The sequence below is a fragment of the Aspergillus ibericus genome (genome assembly GCF_003184845.1).
Source record: "Aspergillus ibericus CBS 121593 unplaced genomic scaffold BO80scaffold_57, whole genome shotgun sequence".
NCBI classification, from domain to species: Eukaryota; Fungi; Ascomycota; class Eurotiomycetes; order Eurotiales; family Aspergillaceae; genus Aspergillus; species Aspergillus ibericus.
Window position 1 is genome coordinate 171,120 of NW_020292155.1, and position 19,317 is coordinate 190,436.

At 56.4% G+C, this 19,317-nt stretch overlaps 6 protein-coding genes across 6 annotated transcripts; 3 read left to right on the plus strand and 3 right to left on the minus strand.

Moving 5' to 3' along the window:
* Window positions 1–465: 465 nt before the first annotated feature.
* Window positions 466–2,380, plus strand: BO80DRAFT_438603 (glycoside hydrolase family 32 protein; the record flags this gene model as incomplete). The annotated part of the gene is made up of 2 exons (XM_025721047.1): window positions 466–1,927; window positions 2,019–2,380. The coding sequence occupies 2 exons, from the start codon at window positions 466–468 to the stop codon at window positions 2,378–2,380; spliced, it is 1,824 nt and encodes a 607-aa protein (XP_025570782.1).
* A 633-nt stretch (window positions 2,381–3,013) lies between these two features.
* BO80DRAFT_438604 (putative amino acid transporter) lies at window positions 3,014–4,890 on the minus strand (the record flags this gene model as incomplete). Its single annotated transcript, XM_025721048.1, has 2 exons — window positions 3,014–3,805; window positions 3,859–4,890. 2 exons carry the CDS (start codon window positions 4,888–4,890, stop codon window positions 3,014–3,016), a joined length of 1,824 nt encoding a protein of 607 aa, XP_025570783.1.
* A 350-nt stretch (window positions 4,891–5,240) lies between these two features.
* Window positions 5,241–9,239, plus strand: BO80DRAFT_497021 (homoaconitase LysF). The gene is made up of 2 exons (XM_025724056.1): window positions 5,241–6,410; window positions 6,705–9,239. Exons 1-2 carry the CDS (start codon window positions 5,253–5,255, stop codon window positions 9,006–9,008), a joined length of 3,462 nt encoding a protein of 1,153 aa, XP_025570784.1. The 5' UTR covers window positions 5,241–5,252; the 3' UTR covers window positions 9,009–9,239.
* Window positions 9,240–9,551: 312 nt separating this feature from the next.
* BO80DRAFT_227896 (ankyrin repeat protein) lies at window positions 9,552–10,177 on the plus strand. Its single transcript, XM_025714437.1, has one exon. The coding sequence runs from the start codon at window positions 9,635–9,637 to the stop codon at window positions 10,079–10,081; it is 447 nt and encodes a 148-aa protein (XP_025570785.1). The 5' UTR covers window positions 9,552–9,634; the 3' UTR covers window positions 10,082–10,177.
* A 4,145-nt stretch (window positions 10,178–14,322) lies between these two features.
* Window positions 14,323–16,174, minus strand: BO80DRAFT_366320 (tRNA modification GTPase; the record flags this gene model as incomplete). The annotated part of the gene is made up of 2 exons (XM_025716242.1): window positions 14,323–15,846; window positions 15,905–16,174. 2 exons carry the CDS (start codon window positions 16,172–16,174, stop codon window positions 14,323–14,325), a joined length of 1,794 nt encoding a protein of 597 aa, XP_025570786.1.
* A 786-nt stretch (window positions 16,175–16,960) lies between these two features.
* On the minus strand, window positions 16,961–19,080 carry BO80DRAFT_449302 (FH2 domain-containing protein; the record flags this gene model as incomplete). The annotated part of the gene is made up of 2 exons (XM_025721736.1): window positions 16,961–17,788; window positions 17,848–19,080. 2 exons carry the CDS (start codon window positions 19,078–19,080, stop codon window positions 16,961–16,963), a joined length of 2,061 nt encoding a protein of 686 aa, XP_025570787.1.
* Window positions 19,081–19,317: the final 237 nt, after the last annotated feature.

The window sequence follows — 19,317 nt, forward strand, 5'->3', positions numbered from 1 at the left end:
TCTCTCGGGGCTCCACTCGCCACGCTAGTGGATCCTCGCTCAGCAACCATCCTCCCTTGGCTGAAGGCCTGAAACTCAATCCGGAGTACGGAGTAACCGGATCGCTCTTAGAGTACTAATGATGCAGCATGCTGCAGGGGTTGGGAACTAGTAGACTGGCCCCCCTGGGGGACGGATGACGCCGTTGAGAAATTAGCGGGCCGAGATGGTCCCAAGTTGCCTCCTGGATGCTGATCATCGTTGATGGATGGTCAATGGATCGGGGGTTTCTCCGAAGAACCCCCGGTGTTGGACACAGCCGCGAGTAGTGGAATGTGCGTCATTCCATTGCTTGAGATACATAGTATCTCGCTCATACATTGTTGCCTGCAGCTATCTTATCAGTGGGGGTGCCGGGGTGGGGACCGATCTATTTAACCAAAGGAACAAGGTGAGCACTGCTTGAGTCTGGATTAAGCACTTGTCATGACCCTGACAGGCGTGCGACCTCTGTATCCATCAAGTCACCGTTCTTCTAGTTCGGATGTGCGATCCGATGTGATGGAACGGAAGGATCGCCACTTGGATGATGCTCAGCGATGCCGTCCATCTTACCATATCACCGCACCCCGCGGGTGGCTGAATGACCCGTGCGGTCTGGGATATGATCCGACAGCCGGTCTCTACCACCTGTCATTTCAGTGGAACCCCAAAGGCAACGACTGGGGAAATATCTCATGGGGACATGGTGTTTCTAAGGATCTGCTTGCCTGGGAGATATTCCCCGAGCCGTGCCTGGAGCCCACCACCGCATACGATCATTGCGGCATTTTCACAGGGTGTCTCCGACCAACTGCTGTGAATGGGGCTCCACATACGCTCACTGTTGTATACACCTCCGTGAAACGCCTCCCGATTCACTACACCCTGCCATATGTGCCCGGGTCTGAGTCAGTCAGTATGGCTACTTCACAGGACCAAGGCTTGACGTGGCAGCGTCTTGATTGCAACCCCGTTCTACTGCGACCCCCGGAGACTGTCACGGTAACAGGCTGGAGGGATCCATTTATTGGCCGTTGGCAGTTCATGCTGCAACAACCAGGAGCCTTCCAATCCTCTGACCTCTGCGGGCTCATCTCGGGAGGTATTGCCGGAAAGACCCCAACGGCTTTCGTATACTCGATAAATCCCCACGACTTACGGCAATGGAATTACTTGGGACTGCTGGTTCACGTTGGACTTAACTTCCAACCATCCCGATGGTCTGGCGATTTGGGGGTCAACTGGGAGGTCGTCAACTGGGTGCCTTTGACGGATGACGAGAAGACCACCAGATACTTCATAATCATGGGTGCTGAAGGATGTCTGGATTCTAGAAAATATGTAAAAAGAACTCCCCGGGCACAGCTGTGGATGTCCATCAAGCCTTGCTCTAGTGCCGCCGATGCTCTCGCAACCTATGCGTTCTCCGGGATCTTTGATCATGGGTGCTGCTATGCGGCGAATAGCTTCTGGGATCCAATCACGGCTCAGCAGATCGTCTATTGCTGGATTACAGAGGAAGATTTGCCGGATGATCTTCGACACCAACAAGGCTGGAGCGGCATGTTGTCTATCCCGCGGGTAGCCAAGTTGATAACTCTACATCGCGTAAGGCGAGCTCGGCATTCTGAGCTGAGTGCCATCACCTCCATAGAGACCCAACGAGTGACCCAGCAGACTTCCACCATTCGAACGCTGGGCATTCAGCCGGATCCACGGCTCGAGGGTCTTCGCAACGAAAGGTGCAAGATGCACGTTGATAATCTCCCTTTAGAAAACCGCAGGGATGGTGACTCTCTATCCAGTCCCCATCTTTCACTGATAACATCAACATGGGAAGTTTTGGCCGAGTTCTCTGTTAGCAACCAGTGCAGCGCAGTGGGGATGGAAATCAAACACGGGGACGGTATGTGTCTTTTTTCCCTTCCTGCCAATTCCTGCGTTAGAATCCGAATATTGTTTTTTCCAGCCCCTAACTCTTCACCAAGCCCATTCAGATATGCAGCACCGCACCATCCTATACTGGGAACCATCCCGTGAAACCTTTATAGTCCAACGGCCTCTACCCCACGACTCCCGCATCAACCATGACCCCGAGTCCGCCCCGCATACATTATTCACATTCAAGACTCTGTCCGGAGAGGAAAGGGAAGAGACGCTTCAGATCCACGCGTTCTGGGACACCAGCGTGCTGGAAGTCTTCGTAAACGAGCGCACTGTCATCTCCACCCGGATTTATCTTCTACCTAATCAGGCCCGCTGCTCGAGACTGCGTTTCTTTGCCGAGGGAAAGTCGGACTCCCCGCCAGCTGTGCTTCTGCAGGCCAGCGGATGGGACGGGCTGGGTGTCAGTCAGTAACCACATCCTTTGGTGATCTAGTACCACCTCGGGGGAACAATTCGGTGCGCGAGTCGATTTATTAATTTACTGGATGTCCAGAATGTATTACTGTACATAGGTGATTTCCCGAGAGTATAATCAGTGACACAGAAAGCCAAAGCCATGCGACCGGGCCCGTTCCCACTTGATCTCTATGTAATACACACACACACACACACATGACGTGTCCAAAGAAAAAGAAGACCTGCACCCATATGTGTCCCAAAGCAGCTAGCAAAAGGAAGACAAGGAAATGAGACCCCCACCCATCGCCTCGTTGATCATATTTGACAGATAGTAAGTATAGTATGCAGTATGCAAAGCCGAACCAGAAAAAATGCTTCCAAACCCCGACCGACCCGGTAAGTCCATTATGCACCCGGATAAGAATATGCGAATGGGTATCATTCCATGGGAGACGACCGACATATAGAATAGTTTTGTAGAAAGGGGAAGAAATGGCGGGAAGGAGAATAGATAGGTAAAATGGAGTGAAAGAAACGAACAAAATAACACACTCAAAACAAGGAAGATGTGAGAAAGCTGGGGAGAAAGATTAAATGCTAGTATGGTCATATCGTAACTTCTTTACCAAGTTTGCGGGTCGTAGATTCACCGGCGCTGCCAAAACTTCCAGTTGGGGAACGCCTTTTGTCCATCGCGCTTGTAAATGCGCCAGTAGTAGACGGGGACTCCGGCCACGATAAAGGCGACGACAATTAATGTCTGCAGCGGTTCGGCGATGATGGCCCGGCTGAGAAGGAAGAGACTCACGCAGCAGAAGATAATGGGGGTGGAAATCCAGGTCTTGTAGGGGCGATGTAGGTAGGGCTCCCGCACGCGGAGGATGATCAGGCCCAGCACCGTGACGAAGTAGAAGGTATATCCGGCTACACCGTAGAAGGTGACAAGGGTCTTGAATTCACCGAGAATGACATAGATGATAGTGAGACCGCTGTTCAGTGCCATGGCGTTGATGGGGGTGAAGCCGATCCGCGTGCCATCTCCGCATAGGCGTGCGAGGGACTTGCTCACCCAGGAACGGCGCTGTAGTCGATTGGTCGATGTATTTCGAGTCCAAAGCTTGCCAAACATCGAGGGCAAGTAGCCCTCTTTGCCGGCTGCATAGACCAATCTGCCACTTGTGAAGGTCGTGGCGTTCAGGGCGCCGAAGCAGCTTGCGGATACCACCAGCGCGAAGATTAGGGCTCCGACAGAGCCAAATACCTTATCGCCAAATTGGACGGCGATGGTATTACTTGCTTCGATGGTAGAATGGGGCAGAACGAGGATGTAGGAGACGTTGGCGAGAAGATAGCAGAGGATGACCACTGGCATGGCCGTGTGGATCACCCGTGGGAGATCACGGTTCGGGTTTTTAAATTCGCCAGTCACGTAGTTTGTCTAGGTGGTGTCAGTCAAAGAATCGTGATATATTAGAAGGTACGAGAACGCACGTTGTCCCAACCGTCAAAAGCCCAAAGGCCTGCGTACAGGGCTACAGCCCATGCAGATACGTCGAGGTTCGTACCCTCGAACCAGCCGGCCTTCCATTCCTTGTTGGCACTTCCATTCGAGGAGTGGCCTGTAATCGCCACAATAATACCGATGATAGCGACCGCGAGCAACGCGACAAACTTGAAGAACATGAAGAGGTCGCCGATGCGCGCCGCCACTCTCGTCGAGATACAGTTCAACAGCGTCACAACGAATATTCCACCGAACGCAACGGCCTTGTTAATCCAAGGGTTAAGGGTCTCCACGTCGGCACCGACCACAGCCCTAACGACATACTCCCCGAAAATGATCGCGATGATGGCAGCACTGCCCGGCTTCAAGACGAGGACTGCGCACCACGTAAACAGGAAGCCAGCCAACTCTCCAAAAATCTTAGAGAGGTATACCTGGGAACCACCGTTTAGAGGAATAGCTCCTCCGAGCTCTGCATAGCTGGCTGCCCCCGTCCATGCCAGCAGGCCAGCAACCACCCACGCAATCAGCGACGCACCAGGCGACCCCGCATTAGCATTGACCTGGCTGGGAGACGAAAAGATACCCGAGCCGATCACCAGCCCAATCACCAGAGACAGACCGTTCAGATAGGTTAATGTCTTGTTCCTTTCTAACGACCCGTCGGCGATACCGGCCTCTCGATCCGCGGAGGAGGCGCCCAAAGGTGCATAACCACCCGTCGTCTGGGATAAGGGAAACAGTGTCGCCCCGAAGTCGAAGGCAGAGGATATCGAGTAGGAGCGGGCTGATCGAGGTCGTCCTGATGCCGTATGCGTCTGCGACTGAGAGCCGGCGAGAGGGTCTTCATCTTCGAGGGAGAGCTTGCGCGACGACGAGATGCCCGATGGTGATGAGGAGCGGGAGGATCTGGGTGCGGAGTCGGGCGAGGAGGCCAACGAGGCCAATTCTAGGGAATCCCGGGGAGCATGGTAATTGCCCGACCTTGATTCGGTATTCGTGAAGGTTATATGGGACATTCCGTCCAGAGGAGGTCGGGATTGGGGGTCTGCTCAGGAGCTGCGAGGACGAAGGCGGGCTGTTAGGGACGGGGCACGGGGCACGGGGACGTCTTCCATGCCACTGGGAAGGCTGTCCTGGAGCGACAAATGAACGGAGCAATGTTTCGTCCCCTCGAGAAGATAGTAGAGGGACAGCAGCCAGCAACTGGGGACAAAGAAGCAAGAAGAATGAAGAATGAAGAAGCATGGAGGGACAAAGACGCCGACAAGAAATGCGACTCCCTGCGTCTGGGGCCCAATCGGGACTAGCGCCTTGGGATCATCGCACCTGCTTTTTATAGCGTCATGGCCACTTCCCCATCCAGCCCCAAATTTCCCCCATGAAGCCCCGCGGGTCCCCTCAGGGTCTCTTCCGGCTCAATGCCTCCTCCACGGCCGCCAGGCTCGTGATCCGCTCCTCGAGACGCCATGCTTCCCACTCATCACCTTCCTCTTCGCCTTCGCCCTTACCCTCACCCTCACCCTCTACTCCACCAAAGCAGCAGCGATGGCTGCGACTCGCCTTCATAACGGCCGCTGCGGCGGGAATTGGCGCCCTTGTCAGGTCGCAACAGGGCCCGGACTCGTCGACCCTCAATCCGGTCAAATTCACCCCGTATTACCTGGTGTCCCGCGAGCCGGTCTCATCGACCGGGAGCTATTTCATTCTTCAGCCACCCAAGGAGGATGGAACCAACCATACAGTCTACGAGGAAGCATGGAAGACAGGGCTCTGGAGTGTGATGTTTAAACAGCCACAGCTTCAGATTGGAAGAGACTATACGCCCCTGCCGCCCACGGATGAAGATGATGACGAGTGTCTGCACTTTTTCATCCGGAAAGACCCCTTCGGTGAGGTCTCCCGCTACTTGCATAGCCTAGATATTGGAGCGCCCATTGAAGTACGTGGTCCGCGCATTGAATGTGAGATTCCTTCGGATACGCAGCAGATCTTGTTCATTGCCGGAGGCACAGGGATTGCCTCTGCATTGCAAGCTGGACATACACTTCTTCGCCGCACAAGCTCAACTCATCAACCCAGAATACATATCCTGTGGGCCAACAGAAGACGGGAGGACTGCGTTGGCGGTGTAAGTGACTCAACGGCGCCTACAACGGCGCCGCAAAGGTCATGGCTCTCCGGCGTTTTCAAGTCTTCGAAGGACACACCCGCCCTCGTTGATCCCCCGCAGGATGCTGGCACTTCATTGATGGTCCGGGAATTGGAGGCGCTTCGATCGCAATATCCTGGTCAGGTGAGCGTGGATTACTTTGTCGATGAGGAAGGCACCAGTATCGGGAAGCAGTCTATCTTGGACTCCACCAGCACTGCGCTGTCTTCTAAAGAGCCGGGCCAAGGGAAACACAATCTCATTCTGGTCTCCGGACCGGAGGGCTTCATTAGCTACATGGCAGGACCAAAGCTCTGGGCTCAGGGCATGGAACTGCAGGGTCCGCTTCAGGGGATCCTGAAAGAGCTAAACCTGAAGAATTGGGCCGTGTGGAAACTGTAAAGAGAGGAAGGCCAGATGCCCATGTACGATAGTAGCCATAGACTTCATGTACCATTTCCATTTCCCTTTCCCACCCTCATACCCCAGAAAACGAAACCTCCGATAGCGGAGTCTTGGCACCGCCATCGCCGCGGAGCGAGAATTAATGTCTGCCTCCTAATTGGTCGATCGCCGGAACCGGTAACTTTAAGTAAGTTCGAGTCATAAATCCAAGTCGCTTTCTTTTCTTTCTCCTGAGTAGTCTCTTTCATACGCCTCACGCCTTCTAGCAACATGCAGTCGCGATTGTTGCCCTCCGGCCCTGGCAGGCGCTGGGCCTCCCTTCGTTGCCCCGTGACTCCGCAACGGCGTGCGTTCGCCTCAACCCGGCTCTTGTTCCAGGATGTCTTCCAGTCGCAGCTCGAGGACCCTGCCTCCGCAGCCATTTTTTCGTCCCTGCAGACTTCCAGGGCCGTCCCGCAGACCCTGACGGAAAAAATCGTTCAGAAGTACTCGGTAGGCTTGGCCAGTGACAAGTTTGTCAAGTCCGGCGACTATGTCACCATTTCCCCCCACCGGATCATGACCCATGACAACTCCTGGCCTGTCGCCTTGAAATTCATGTCGATCGGTGCGTCCAAAATACATGATCCCAATCAGGTCGTGATGACTCTCGACCACGACGTCCAGAACAAATCAGAGAAGAACCTTCAGAAGTACCGCCAGATCGAGGAGTTCGCGAAGCAGCACGGCGTTGAGTTCTACCCGGCAGGACGAGGAATTGGTCACCAGATCATGGTTGAGGAAGGATTCGCTTGGCCTGGTACACTCGTGGTCGCCTCGGATAGTCACAGTAACACCTATGGTGCTCTGGGTGTCGTTGGTACTCCCATTGTGAGAACCGATGCAGCCAGTATCTGGGCGACGGGCAAAACGTGGTGGCAGATTCCTCCGGTGGCCAAGGTTACCCTTACCGGAGTTTTGCCACCGGGCGTGACTGGCAAGGATGTGATCGTTGCTCTGTGCGGTCTGTTCGGCAAGGATGAGGTTCTGAACCACGCAATCGAGTTCACGGGCTCTGAGGAGACCATGAGAAGTTTGTCTATGGACAATCGGTTGACCATTGCCAATATGACGACGGAATGGGGTGCTCTGTCTGGACTGTTCCCCATGGACGGCGTCTTGAAGGGCTGGCTCAAGGGCAAGGCCACCACTGCTGCCATGGGGCTCGCCGATGGGCCATACAAGACTTTGGCCCCTCGGCATTTCACTCACCCGCTTATCGAGCAGCTGTTTGAGAACCCGCTTGTTGCGGATAAGGGTGCGAAGTACGCGAAGGAGCTCTTCCTGGACCTTTCTACCCTGTCTCCATACATCTCCGGACCCAACTCTGTAAAGGTGGCAACCCCCCTCAAAGAGCTGGAAGCACAGGATATCAAAGTCGACAAGGCCTACTTGGTCTCCTGCACCAACTCGAGGGCTTCGGATATCGCCGCCGCGGCTAAGGTGTTTAAGGAGGCCGCGGAGAAGAATGGTGGCAAAGTCCCAAAGATTGCCGATGGCGTGAAGTTCTACATCGCTGCAGCATCCATCCCAGAACAACTCGCAGCGGAAGGGGCTGGTGACTGGCAGACTCTCCTGGAAGCCGGGGCCACGCCTCTCCCCGCCGGATGCGGGCCTTGTATCGGCCTGGGAACAGGACTGCTGGAGCCCGGCGAGGTCGGCATCAGTGCGTCGAACCGCAACTTCAAGGGACGCATGGGAAGCACTGAGGCCAAGGCGTACTTGGGTAGCCCCGAGGTTGTCGCCGCGAGTGCCCTTACCGGAAAGCTTCGCGGTCCTGGCTGGTACCAGACCCCTGAGGGCTGGACCGAAGTGATCCGCGGCGAGGGCGATGGCATCCGTGAGGAGGACCGGATGCTTAACAACGAGCAAGCCCTGGAGAAACTCATCGGTCAGCTGGACGACCTTGTCGCTGATGGCGAGAAGCGCTTTGCTCCGGAGGAACCGGCCGAGGAAGAGGGTGGCCTGACCGAAGTGTACCCCGGATTCCCCGAACGTGTCTCTGGCGAGATCGTGTTCTGTGATGCCGATAACCTCTCTACGGATGGAATCTACCCGGGCTTTTACACTTACCAAGATAATGTCACTGTGGAGAAGATGGCGGAGGTGTGCATGTCCAACTATGATACTCAGTTCTCCTCGATTGCGAAGGAGGGTGATATCCTGGTTACTGGGTACAACTTCGGCTGTGGTAGCTCTCGGGAGCAGGCGGCTACTGCTCTTCTGGCGAAGAGGATTCCTCTTGTTGTGGCTGGTAGCTTTGGCAACATCTTTTCCCGCAATAGCATCAACAATGCTCTCATGGGTCTGGAGGTTCCGCGCCTGATCAGCCGTCTGCGTGAGGAATTTTGCGAGAAGCAGCTCACTCGCCGCACCGGCTGGACTTTGACTTGGGATGTCCGGAGGAGTCAGATTGAGGTCCAGGAAGGCGAGCATGGGCCCAAGTGGACACACCAGGTGGGAGAACTGCCGCCGAACGTCCAGGAGATCATTGCGCAGGGTGGCTTGGAGAAATGGGTCAAGAACGCCATTGAAGCATGAGGGAGGTAGGAAATGAAAAGCGCGACTGTCGACAATTGATTCTTATGATACCCGAGCCTTCCAGTCTTCATTTTTGGGGTTGCTGCGTGGATGATTCTTCTGTCGAGACGCATGGGATGATTGCATGTATATTGTGTGTATCGGTGGGTGGGAGTCCAAAATTAGATGTTACTACAACTACTAGATAGATGCTAGATAGTTCTTCATGGGCAATGTACGATTACACTTTCTTTCACCCTTGGTTCGCCAACCCGCCGCCCACGTGGTGGCTCGGGTTGCACTATGGTATCAACCATATTAATTCCCAGGCTCACGCGAGAAGCACGACACCGGAGGGGGCAGTGCGTCCACGACGATCGCCGGCCAGAGTTGTTCGACTCGGGCACGGCCGCGTTGGCCTGCAGTTGCACGGCCTCAGCCTGCCTCAGCCGGCCATGATTCGCTCCAGCTCCGATGCCTAAGCTAAGCTGAGCCTCTGCTGAGGCCCTTCAGCTGTCAGGGTGCCCGCTCTGCTTCTCCCCTTCCTGAAGCTCACCAGCTGGTCGGAGGAAACAGCTTGCCAGGCCTACATTATTATCTCTCACGCCGCGGCCCTGATGTTCCATCGATGATTGCAGCCTCTCTCGATGGATCCCGTCTCCGCCATCGGCCTTCTGTCCGGCGTGTTTCAGATCGCTCAGTTCATCAAAGACACCGCCGGAGGACTGGCCCAGCTGTATGGCAAATACAGTCATGCAGACCTCACTATCCAATCACTCATCAGTGAGCTGACAATCATCCGATCGGCCATCACCCAGCTGCACGAGTGGGCGAACTATAATGTCCGGGACTCGGCCCAACCGGAGTTTGTCGACGGGCTCGAGATCGCTCTGGACGGCTGTCGCGCGGTCATGGGGGTTCTTTCTGACGAGGTTTTGGCTCTGACAAAGGGTGCGTCACTGAACGGCGATGGGATCGGATTCCGAACCCGAGTGAAGGTCGTCTGGAATGAAGATAGCATGCGAGAGCATCAGGAAAGACTGCGGGCGCAGGCCCAAGCGTTGCAGCTCCTGCTGCAAGCCTGTCTATGGTGAGCATTCCCATGCAGCAGCAAGCAGCAATAGGTCACTGTGTGCTAAGGACGAGTTCTCAGTCGAACGTCAGCCGAGCAGGTCGAACTGCTACGAAGAGCGGAGAATCGCCAAATCATCGCCAGGGTCGCCAGCGATACAGCTACCCTGCGGTCCTCTAGCAGCTATGCAGCCTCACGAGCGGAAAGCGCGAGCATGACTCGTCGCTCATCAACCGCAGGGCACACTGTCTTCGAGTTCGATGGGACGGTAGTGGCTTCTATTCCCTACCGGCGTGCGATCAGACAATCTCAATCCAAATCTACGATACCAGATGCAGTCGATCCCAACCGTCACAGCCCGATTACAGACGAAGGGTATGGAAGTGGTGCTGCGAGTAATTCAAGCCCGACGGGAACAATTGCGGTTTCTCCGGTGCATCCCTCTGCGTCGATTAGCCTTGGTCAGGGCCACAGCCGGAGCGTCTCGTTCGTACCGACGTCTTTGCAGCAAAGTCCGACCCAGGTCCGCAGATGGCAGTCGGACACGACTGGCTCGTCCTGGGCAGGTCGCTCGTCCGGGTCACGGCGTGAAAAGATGCGCTCCATCATCCGACAACTGAGGCGACCCAGTTGGTCAGCAGCACAAGCTTCGGCGCGAGTTCCTATGCGAGGACCGGCCGAGCGACGGCTGTACGAAAGAGACGTCAACACTGGTACTAGCATTGACTTGACCTCGCCGGATGGGGCGTCTGCTCCGCCAATTGTGAAGTCCTCCCAGGCGGGAACTCGATCTGATGTTGAAAGGCTCCTCGAAAGTGGCCATGACATTGAAGCCCGCCATGTCTCTTCCCGCAGGACCGCCCTTCTGGTGGCATCGCACTGTGGCAACGAAGCGGTGGTCGATCTACTGCTACAAAGGAACGCTAGAGTCGATGCCACCGACAAGTCGGGCGCCACTGCCTTACATTTGGCTGCATCGCGCGGCCATTGCAAGGTTCTTGCGTTGCTTCTTCCCGAAAGTTTGGATCTCGAGGCTCGAAATGCCAATGGGCAGACTGCCCTCTGGGTAGCAGTATACCACGGCCAAGCTGAAGCCACAAACCTACTGCTTGCCTGTCACGCCAAGGTGAATGCGCGCGCTGACAACCAGACGACCCCGCTGCATCTGGCAGCAAAATGGGGCGATATAGTAATCACCAGGCTCCTCATTATGAACGGTGCGGACATAGAGGCCAAAGACGGGACGATGATGGCGGCGCTGCATTATGCCTGCGAGGGGGGACATCTGGACGTCATAGAGTTGCTTCTTAACCACAAGGCGAATATCAACGCGGCTGGAAGCGACCGGAGGTCGCCGCTCATCTGCGCTGCTGCCCTGGGTCAGCTGCCTGCGACGCAGCTTTTGCTCAAGAGGAAAGCGTCGACCCGGTCCGTTGACGATGCTGCCATGACAGCGTTGCACTGGGCTGCCTTCAATGGACATACGGAGATTGTGGACCTCCTGAGTCAGAAGAAAGAGCTACTGGCCAAAACCAACATCGCCGGACGAACCGCCCTACATCTTGCTGTGATGAAATCGCAGTTTGCGGTGGTAGAGCTGCTCCTTCGTAGAAGTATGCCGCTAGAAAATCGCTGTCTGTCGGGTCTCACCCCGCTTCACTATGCGTGTATGGCCAATAGCGCCGAGGTTACGAGGCTATTGCTTATTTCTGGCGCCAACATCGAGGCCCAAGCCGAGGCGGACCAGCGCAGACCCGTTCATCTTGCGGCGGTGCGTGGTTCGATGGGACTGCTGAACCTGCTGTGTGATAAGGGGGCCTCTCTGGAGGCACGGGACGCTGCAGGAGACCGAGCGCTTGGTGTCGCCTGTCGGTATGGACATGCCGCTGCCGTTCAGAACCTGCTGGATCGAGGATCTCCCGTATGCTTGCCTTATGGTGTTCGGTCGGAGGAGGATTCGCCATTGTGTCTAGCGGCCATGGAAGGACACTTGCCAGTCGTCACGCTTCTTCTCCAGCGAGGAGCGTCAGCCATCAAGCGTGACGACCGGGGCTGGCAGCCCTACCGCTATGCCGCTTATTATGGACATCCCAATGTGCTCCGGCTGCTCATGTCCTGCAGTCTAGCCAAGGAGGATGCGGATTTGGGTCTGACTGTGGAGCGAATCGGCTTTGCGCCGTCAGCGGATATCTCCGTCGAAAGGAAACGGGAGGTGCAGGGCTTGTTGGCTCAGATGCAGCACCCATCGTCGCCACTGGCCGAGAGCGCCCCGGTCTGGACTGCTCTGCATCGCTCCGAGCCGTCGCCCACAGCAATGGCCAGTCCCCAGGAACTCCCCGGGACCTTGGAGCAAGGACTTCCGGCTAGCCGCTCTCAGACCCCTGAACACATGCGTCGAGGCCCCAGCGTTTATCGCCTGGAGTCGGAATTCCGGGATGTTCCACAGATCCTGGAGGCCCACGAACGGGCCTTTGCCCCGACGAACGAACAGATTGCCATGCCGCGCGCGCGGCGTTATTATGACACGCCGGGCAGCCCTGGCCCGAACGGCGCGTTCCTGGACACCGTGTTTCACCCAGCAGCAGACGAGACGCGAGTCCGTCCCACGGACTCCCCGGTGTCTCTGACGGGGGTGCATGGCTTGAACCCTCCACCCTTAGCTTGGCCACCGCACCCGCATAACGCAGGGGAGTCCAGCCAGGGCCCGGGGCGAGAATGGGACTCGGAATCCTCTATATCCTCGGTCTACACTGCGCAGGAGGGAGAGGTCTTTGAGCTTGCCACCTAAAATGGTAACCGTAGCATAGCTAGACACGTCAGATCGACGCCTTTGCGTCCCGTATACGAGCCGCACCGGCAATCATTCGTCGCCTCCAAAAATAGCAACCGGCATGGCCTCAGGCATGGTAGGGCATGGCGGCCACGTGCCCGGTGTCACTTTGAAAGTTTGAACTGGTTCCCCCCTCAAATGCAAGACAATGTCTCAGTTTCCCGTCCAACCGCTAAGGCTTCTTGCTCGTCAGCCCACGCAGATGACGAGCGAATGAGTCAGGCCGTTCATGGCAACCGATCTGAAGATGACGCTGACTCGGCCATGACTCGGGCCGGGGATCAGCCACATCCAACACCATCCCTCAGGAACCAGGCCGCCCGATTGGCCTGGCCTGGGGCATTCATAACACCTGTCTCCCTCAGCTCAGGCCATGACACTTTTCTGATCCTTTTCTATTTCCCTCCACCCCGATTCAACCTTCAGATAACACCGACTAAACATAGCCAAGCACAGAAAAAGCAATCCTAGACCTCCCCAACCCAACCAGCGGCTGCCAGGTCGTAGTTTATCAGATTATACTCCGTGCGAAGGATTGCGGAATGATGCGTCGCGATCAGTTATATTTAGTATCTCGTTCGATATGGATATTCATTGGCGTCCGTGACGGATGCACCCAGCTGCGAGTTGAGTCAGTCCTTGGTATGAGATGGATGGGATGGGGGGCCGCGTTGGGGTTGATGTTGATGTTGTGATTCTGGGCGTCGGTCGGGGGTTTGTAGGGCCTGATTCAGCGGATGTTTGAGAGTCAGGTTGGTTCGGGTCGGTTCGGTGGTGGTAGATGGGATTGTGGCTGTAGTAGTGCTAGTTGTAGTAGTGAGGGGGTTGAAGTCAGATTTGATCAGGTATATATATACTAGGAGGGTTGAGTGTTGGGGTTGTGGTGGTTCAGTTCACTTTGTATACAGATCTTTCATACACTCCGACGTCTAGTATATACACTGGCTGCAGCGTCGACTGTGATTGTCTCTATTTAAGTTATTCGCTCTTGCTCCGCTCGGGATATACATACATCCATCCCCTCACTATCTAAACACTACTCTACATACCATCTTATACAACCCCATTGCAGTCGATTCATCATGGGTCGAGGCGGATACAACGCTCCCGAGACGACAACAGCGCCGGCGCCGGCACCCGCCTCGCCGGGTTCGTCATCTGTCTCGTTGCCATCTCCGCCACCGTCGTCGGACCTACCGCTCTTGCAGGGTCGGGGCGCGTACAACAAGCACAACTCTACCATGCTATGACAGGAGAATCTGGGCTCCGGCGGAGGATAGCAGCAGGGATGGGGATGCGGGCGAATCTGGAAGAGTGTCGAGCGATGATCTGAATATTGGCGTCATCGGTTCAAAATGCCATATCATTTTCCAACACAGAATCTACATCCGTCAGCAGGGGGAGGATGTCGGTCTTCAACAGCACGGCAGGACTTACTTTTCGAACACGACGCCCAGGACGTCCTCCACGTCACCACTTTCCCCGCGGCCGGTGATCTTCGCGAGAGTGTCGGCGGAGGAGCGCAGGTGTTCGGCAGCGGTTACGATGTCTATTTCGGGTTCGAGGGAATCATGGGCGGGATCAAGGGTTAGAGGCGTTTGAGTCTGGGTCTGGATCAGGAAGTCGTCTAGGTGTTCCAAACAGCGTTGTAGATTAGAGCTTTGGCGATGGGTCACGCCCAGAGAGTCTTCCCAATAGGAATGATCGTACTGTCCGTTTTCGTCCCCGTCAATTCCGGTCGGGGAGGCAATCTCCTCGAAGGTAGTGATTAGGCCTCGTAGGAAGTGCTGGATGTAGCCTGGGTCGGATTGGCCGGGGCTGGTCAGTCCGTTGGTGGCGTCCAGGCAGGAGATGCCGAAGATGCGCTGCTCGGGCACAGCTGGGAAGAGCTGGCTGACTGTCGCGGTGAGTTGCGGCAGCGTATTCTCGGCTGGCAGCCGGTCACATTTATTGATGGCCACGACGACGCACTTGCCCGCCTGGGCACAGTCGTTTGCTGCTTCAACAACCTCGGGCTCGACAGCTAAGCGGTATGGCAGCGCACCGCCGTCTTCCACGGATACCACCACGATGACCACGTCGGACTCCAATGCGCGAGCCTTTGCTCGCCGGATACCTTCTTGCTCCACGGCGCCAATCACCACCTTCTTCTGGCCGGTCGGATCGTTGGGCTCGGAGCGGATCCCTGCCATATCGCCGAGTTTGCAGTACCAGCCGCCGATGTCAATCCCGACATCCACGATATCTCGCGTGGTACCCTCCTCCGTGCTGACGATAGCAGCCTCTCTCCCCACAATACGGTTCAAAAGTGAACTCTTGCCTGCATTCGGAGCCCCCAGCAGGGCCACCTTGATCCCGTTGCGCAGCAGCTCTCCCTTCGAGGCGTTCTCGATATGAAGTGCGATTTGCGCACGCAACGACCTCACTTGTGACGCAACCGAGGACACCAGTTCCTCGGTCGACTCGTCAAAATGTTGGTCCTCCGAGAAGTCGATCAGCGCCTCCAGCTCGCCGCGGGCATAGAGCAACTGATGCCGCCAGTGTTCGTACCGTTTAGACAGGGTGTCGCTCGCGCCGCGGACGGCAAGTCGACGCTGCTGCTCCGTGTCGGCAGATAACGTGTCGCCCAGCGCTTCGATCTGCGGAAGGTCTAGTCGGTTGTTCATGAATGCGCGACGGGTGAATTCACCCGGTTCAGCGTAGCGAACCGTACAGTCCGGGTTGTTCGTGCGGGATATGGCGGACAGCACGGATTTGACAATGGCGGGTCCGCCATGGAGATGGAGCTCGAGGACGTCTTCGCCGGTAACGGTCTTAGGGCCTGGGAAGTATAGGACGAGGGCGCCGGCGTCGAGAACACTATTGGGGGAAGGCTTTTGGGTGGGATCATATAGAGTGCGAACGGCTGCTAGGCGGGGTCGGGGGAGCGGTGCTTCCGGACATAGCGCTTCGTAGATCTGAGAGGGGGGAGGGACGTTAGCTGCTGGATTCTGGCTGCGCGATGGTTTGGCATACTTGCGTGCATGCCGGGCCCGACGCCCGCACGACGGCAATGGCAGCCCGGCCAGATGCGCTAGAAAGCGCATAGATGGTGGAATCGGCGTCGAAGATCGACTGACCCGGGGTGGACCTGGAGAAGTATCGGCGTGGTGGGAGCTGCGGAGCTGAGCTGCGGGCAAGTCTAGCTAGACCGGTGATGCCCTTCGGAGCGACGGCGGAGCATCTTCTCCATGATGGGCGAAGGGGGATCGCCCACCGTAGGGTCCGGATGGCCGATGGTCGCATACGCGGGACAGCCGTGAGCAGGCGGGCGATAGACGATGGAGAGAAATCGACCTCGAGGCCCGGGGAAAGTTGGGGGCGCGGAGGAGCGTCGGCGAGGCCAGGAATCGCCGCGGAGGTGCCCGTCACGTGAGAGCCGGGCGAGATACTAAGAGATTCATAGTTTATGGACATACAGTTCGACTACGAGCCACACATACAAGCAATGCAAGGGATATTCGCGTAGACAATCCAGGAGTCCAGTAGATGTATGAAAGCCAGATCACAAGGTCCCCTGCGCCCCTTCGTCACGCCTGCGCGCCGAAAGACACACACTCGGCCATACGCCTTGGAACCCTCCCCCGGAGCAAAATGCAACTGCTGAACGATATGCGGATATAAACGGAGAAGAAGAACGGAGACGGGAAAGGAGAACAGAGAAAGGAAGTATGTACACAAAGAGAGGACCGGAGGCCAAAGTGGGTAAGCAAGAAGCAACAAGGAAGCTGTGAATCGCTGCAAAAGAGAACCATGTACGGGGGAAGCAAAACCGACGGCTGCCCAAAGAAAAGAGGAAAAAGCCAGAAAGTGAGCAGCAGATCGACCCGGTCCCGTCATCCTGGCATATTATACACTCAAACAACATAGTGAAATCTTTCCGAGACGACATGAGTTAGTCTATCAAACATTAGATTAGGAAAGAAAGGGGAAGACACTCCTTTCGAGCAAGGAGGAAAAGATTCAAGGATAAAAAGTGCCAAAGAAATGAAATCAAAAGAGGGAGGGAGGGGGGTGAGCGGTACATCCGGCCTACTCGACGGATCTGCTCGACGGCGAGCCTTCCATCAGCTCATCGTCCCCGGGTGATCGGAGCTGTTGCTCTGAAGTGGGAGACACCACAATTGCCGGCGTCAGAGGGGGCTGGGGAATGGCATCTTCCCCGGTGTGAGGACTCGCGGCATCGTCCGGCTCCAAGTCGGTCCTGGGAGGCGAGATCGGTTCCGGCACAGATGTAGGAGCAGAGCCCTCCGTGCTATCCTTACTGGTGCTGGTGGCTCCGTTCCGTCTCCGTAGCCGGCGCTTCCGTCGTTCTTCTTCGGCGGTTTCTCTTCGTCGCCTCAGTCGGTCGTTGTCCACGTTGTCTCGGAGTCCCTGCAACATGCTCGCGGCGCGATCCGCAACGTCTTCGCTTTCCGACACATGCTGGGAGTCCTTCTTCGCGGTCTCGGGAGTTTCCGCTTCCAGGAGAGGAGGGCTGAGAAGCCCCGTTTCAGTGGGATTGGCGTCACTGTTGTTGTCATTGCCCGCTTGGGTACCGCTGCCGTCGTCCTCGGCGTTGTTCCCACCGTCAGGGGTGTCGGCATCCGGCATCTTCTGGCCTGAAGCGACGCGGATCTGGTGGCGCTCCTTTAGCCTGGCACGGCGGCGGCGGTCACGCTGGTCTCGCGCTTGAGGAGCCGCGGCGCGCAGCTTCTCCAGGAGCGAATCCATGGCCCCGCTGGTAGCTGGCGACGCTGGCGCATCACCAGCCGAGGGAGCACCATTGGCAAGACTGGCATTGATGTTCCGCTTGCGAGCCAGCGACGCCTCGGTGCGTCTCCGACTTTCTTCCAACGAGATGTTCTTCTCCTTAGATTTCTGCACAAATCACAGTTAGCGACAAGATCAGGAACGGGAAATGTGACGGTCCAACATACCTTCCACTCCACCAAGAAGGAAGCCAGTTTCGCGAAGAAGTCTCGTCTGGCGCCCTCGTCGGCGTTGTCCTCTCCGTAGAAAACCATGATGTCATCGTAGGATTTCACCATCTCATCCAAGTAGAGCTGCATCTGCTCGGCTTTCCGTCGAGCATCCTTCATACTCCGTTGGACGACCTGGCTCACGCGATCCTGGGGGTGGAACTTCTTGGGGTCGCTCAGGTTGCCTGCGTCCAAGCTAGCCTGTACATTCTTGATGTTGTCGATGTACTTCTTCGCATCTGTCCGCAGCTGGTCCACGTTGAGCTTCTGGATGGCGATGACCCCGCTGATCTCGTCCGTGAAGCCCTCCCATTCGGGATACTGATTACGAACGATTCGCTCCACCAGATCCGCGAAAGTGGTCTCGTTCTTGTCGTCCTTGACCATGCCGAGACGGGCGAGAGAGCTCAGCTTGAAACCTTGAGCCTGCTTGTTGGCATCGTTCATGAAATTACCAATATCCAGGATCAGACCAAGAACGTTCATGAGAGCAACGGAATCCCGCAGGGATTCGCTGACCTTCACGACCTGTTGTAACTTGGCGGATATGTGCTCATAATCCAACTCAAACGACCGGGTCAGTCCAAGGGCGCGCATTCTGGCCTTCCAGTAATGGTTCAACTCGAACGCGGTGTAAAGGTAAATCTGGTCCTCTCGCGTGAGCTCGGTAGGGTCTTGTTCACGCTCCGCACTGGCAGCATCCGGGCCCGTCCAATCCCGGCTATATGGCGCCATCGACTTCGAGATATTTTCTGGAACCGTACACATTTCGTCCCGCTGAAGGAACTCCATGACGACCAGATTGTCCAGAATATCGGTGTCACAATGGATGATCATCCGCACCACATCTTCGGCAGGGAACTGAGAAAATTTCGCCATCGCAATCTGGAAGTTCTTGGACAGCTCATTGGAGATGATTTGTTTCTTGTCCTTGCGCTGTTTGGCTGCTGCATTGCCACCAAAGATCTTGGTTTCCTTCGCCATGAACAACCTCTCCACCTCGTCCAACACACCCTTCTTGGCCAACTCCACATATTTCTCCTCCTTCTCCTGAGCGGTTGGGGCATGGGACGCCCACACCGTCACCTGTGGAGCATCAACCTTCTCCCAGTGAAGGGCCTTGAGCTTCTTCTTGGGCCTAATAGATGGCATGAGAGCAGTCTTGTGATGGGGGAGGGCTTGAGAGGCCATGTAGTTGGCTCGCCATCCTCCAAAGCCAGCGCCAGGCGGAGGCGGCGGAGGGGGAGCACCGAACGAAGCACCAGGCGGAGGGGGAGGCGGCGGCGGGAATCCCGCACCTCCAGGGGGCGGCGGTGGAGGGGGTGGTGGTGGTACTCCAAGGGCACCGCCGGGCGGGGGAGGTGGAGGCGGGGGAGGGGGGATTCCTGCACCTCCCGGCGGCGGCGGCGGAGGAGGGGGCGGAGGGGG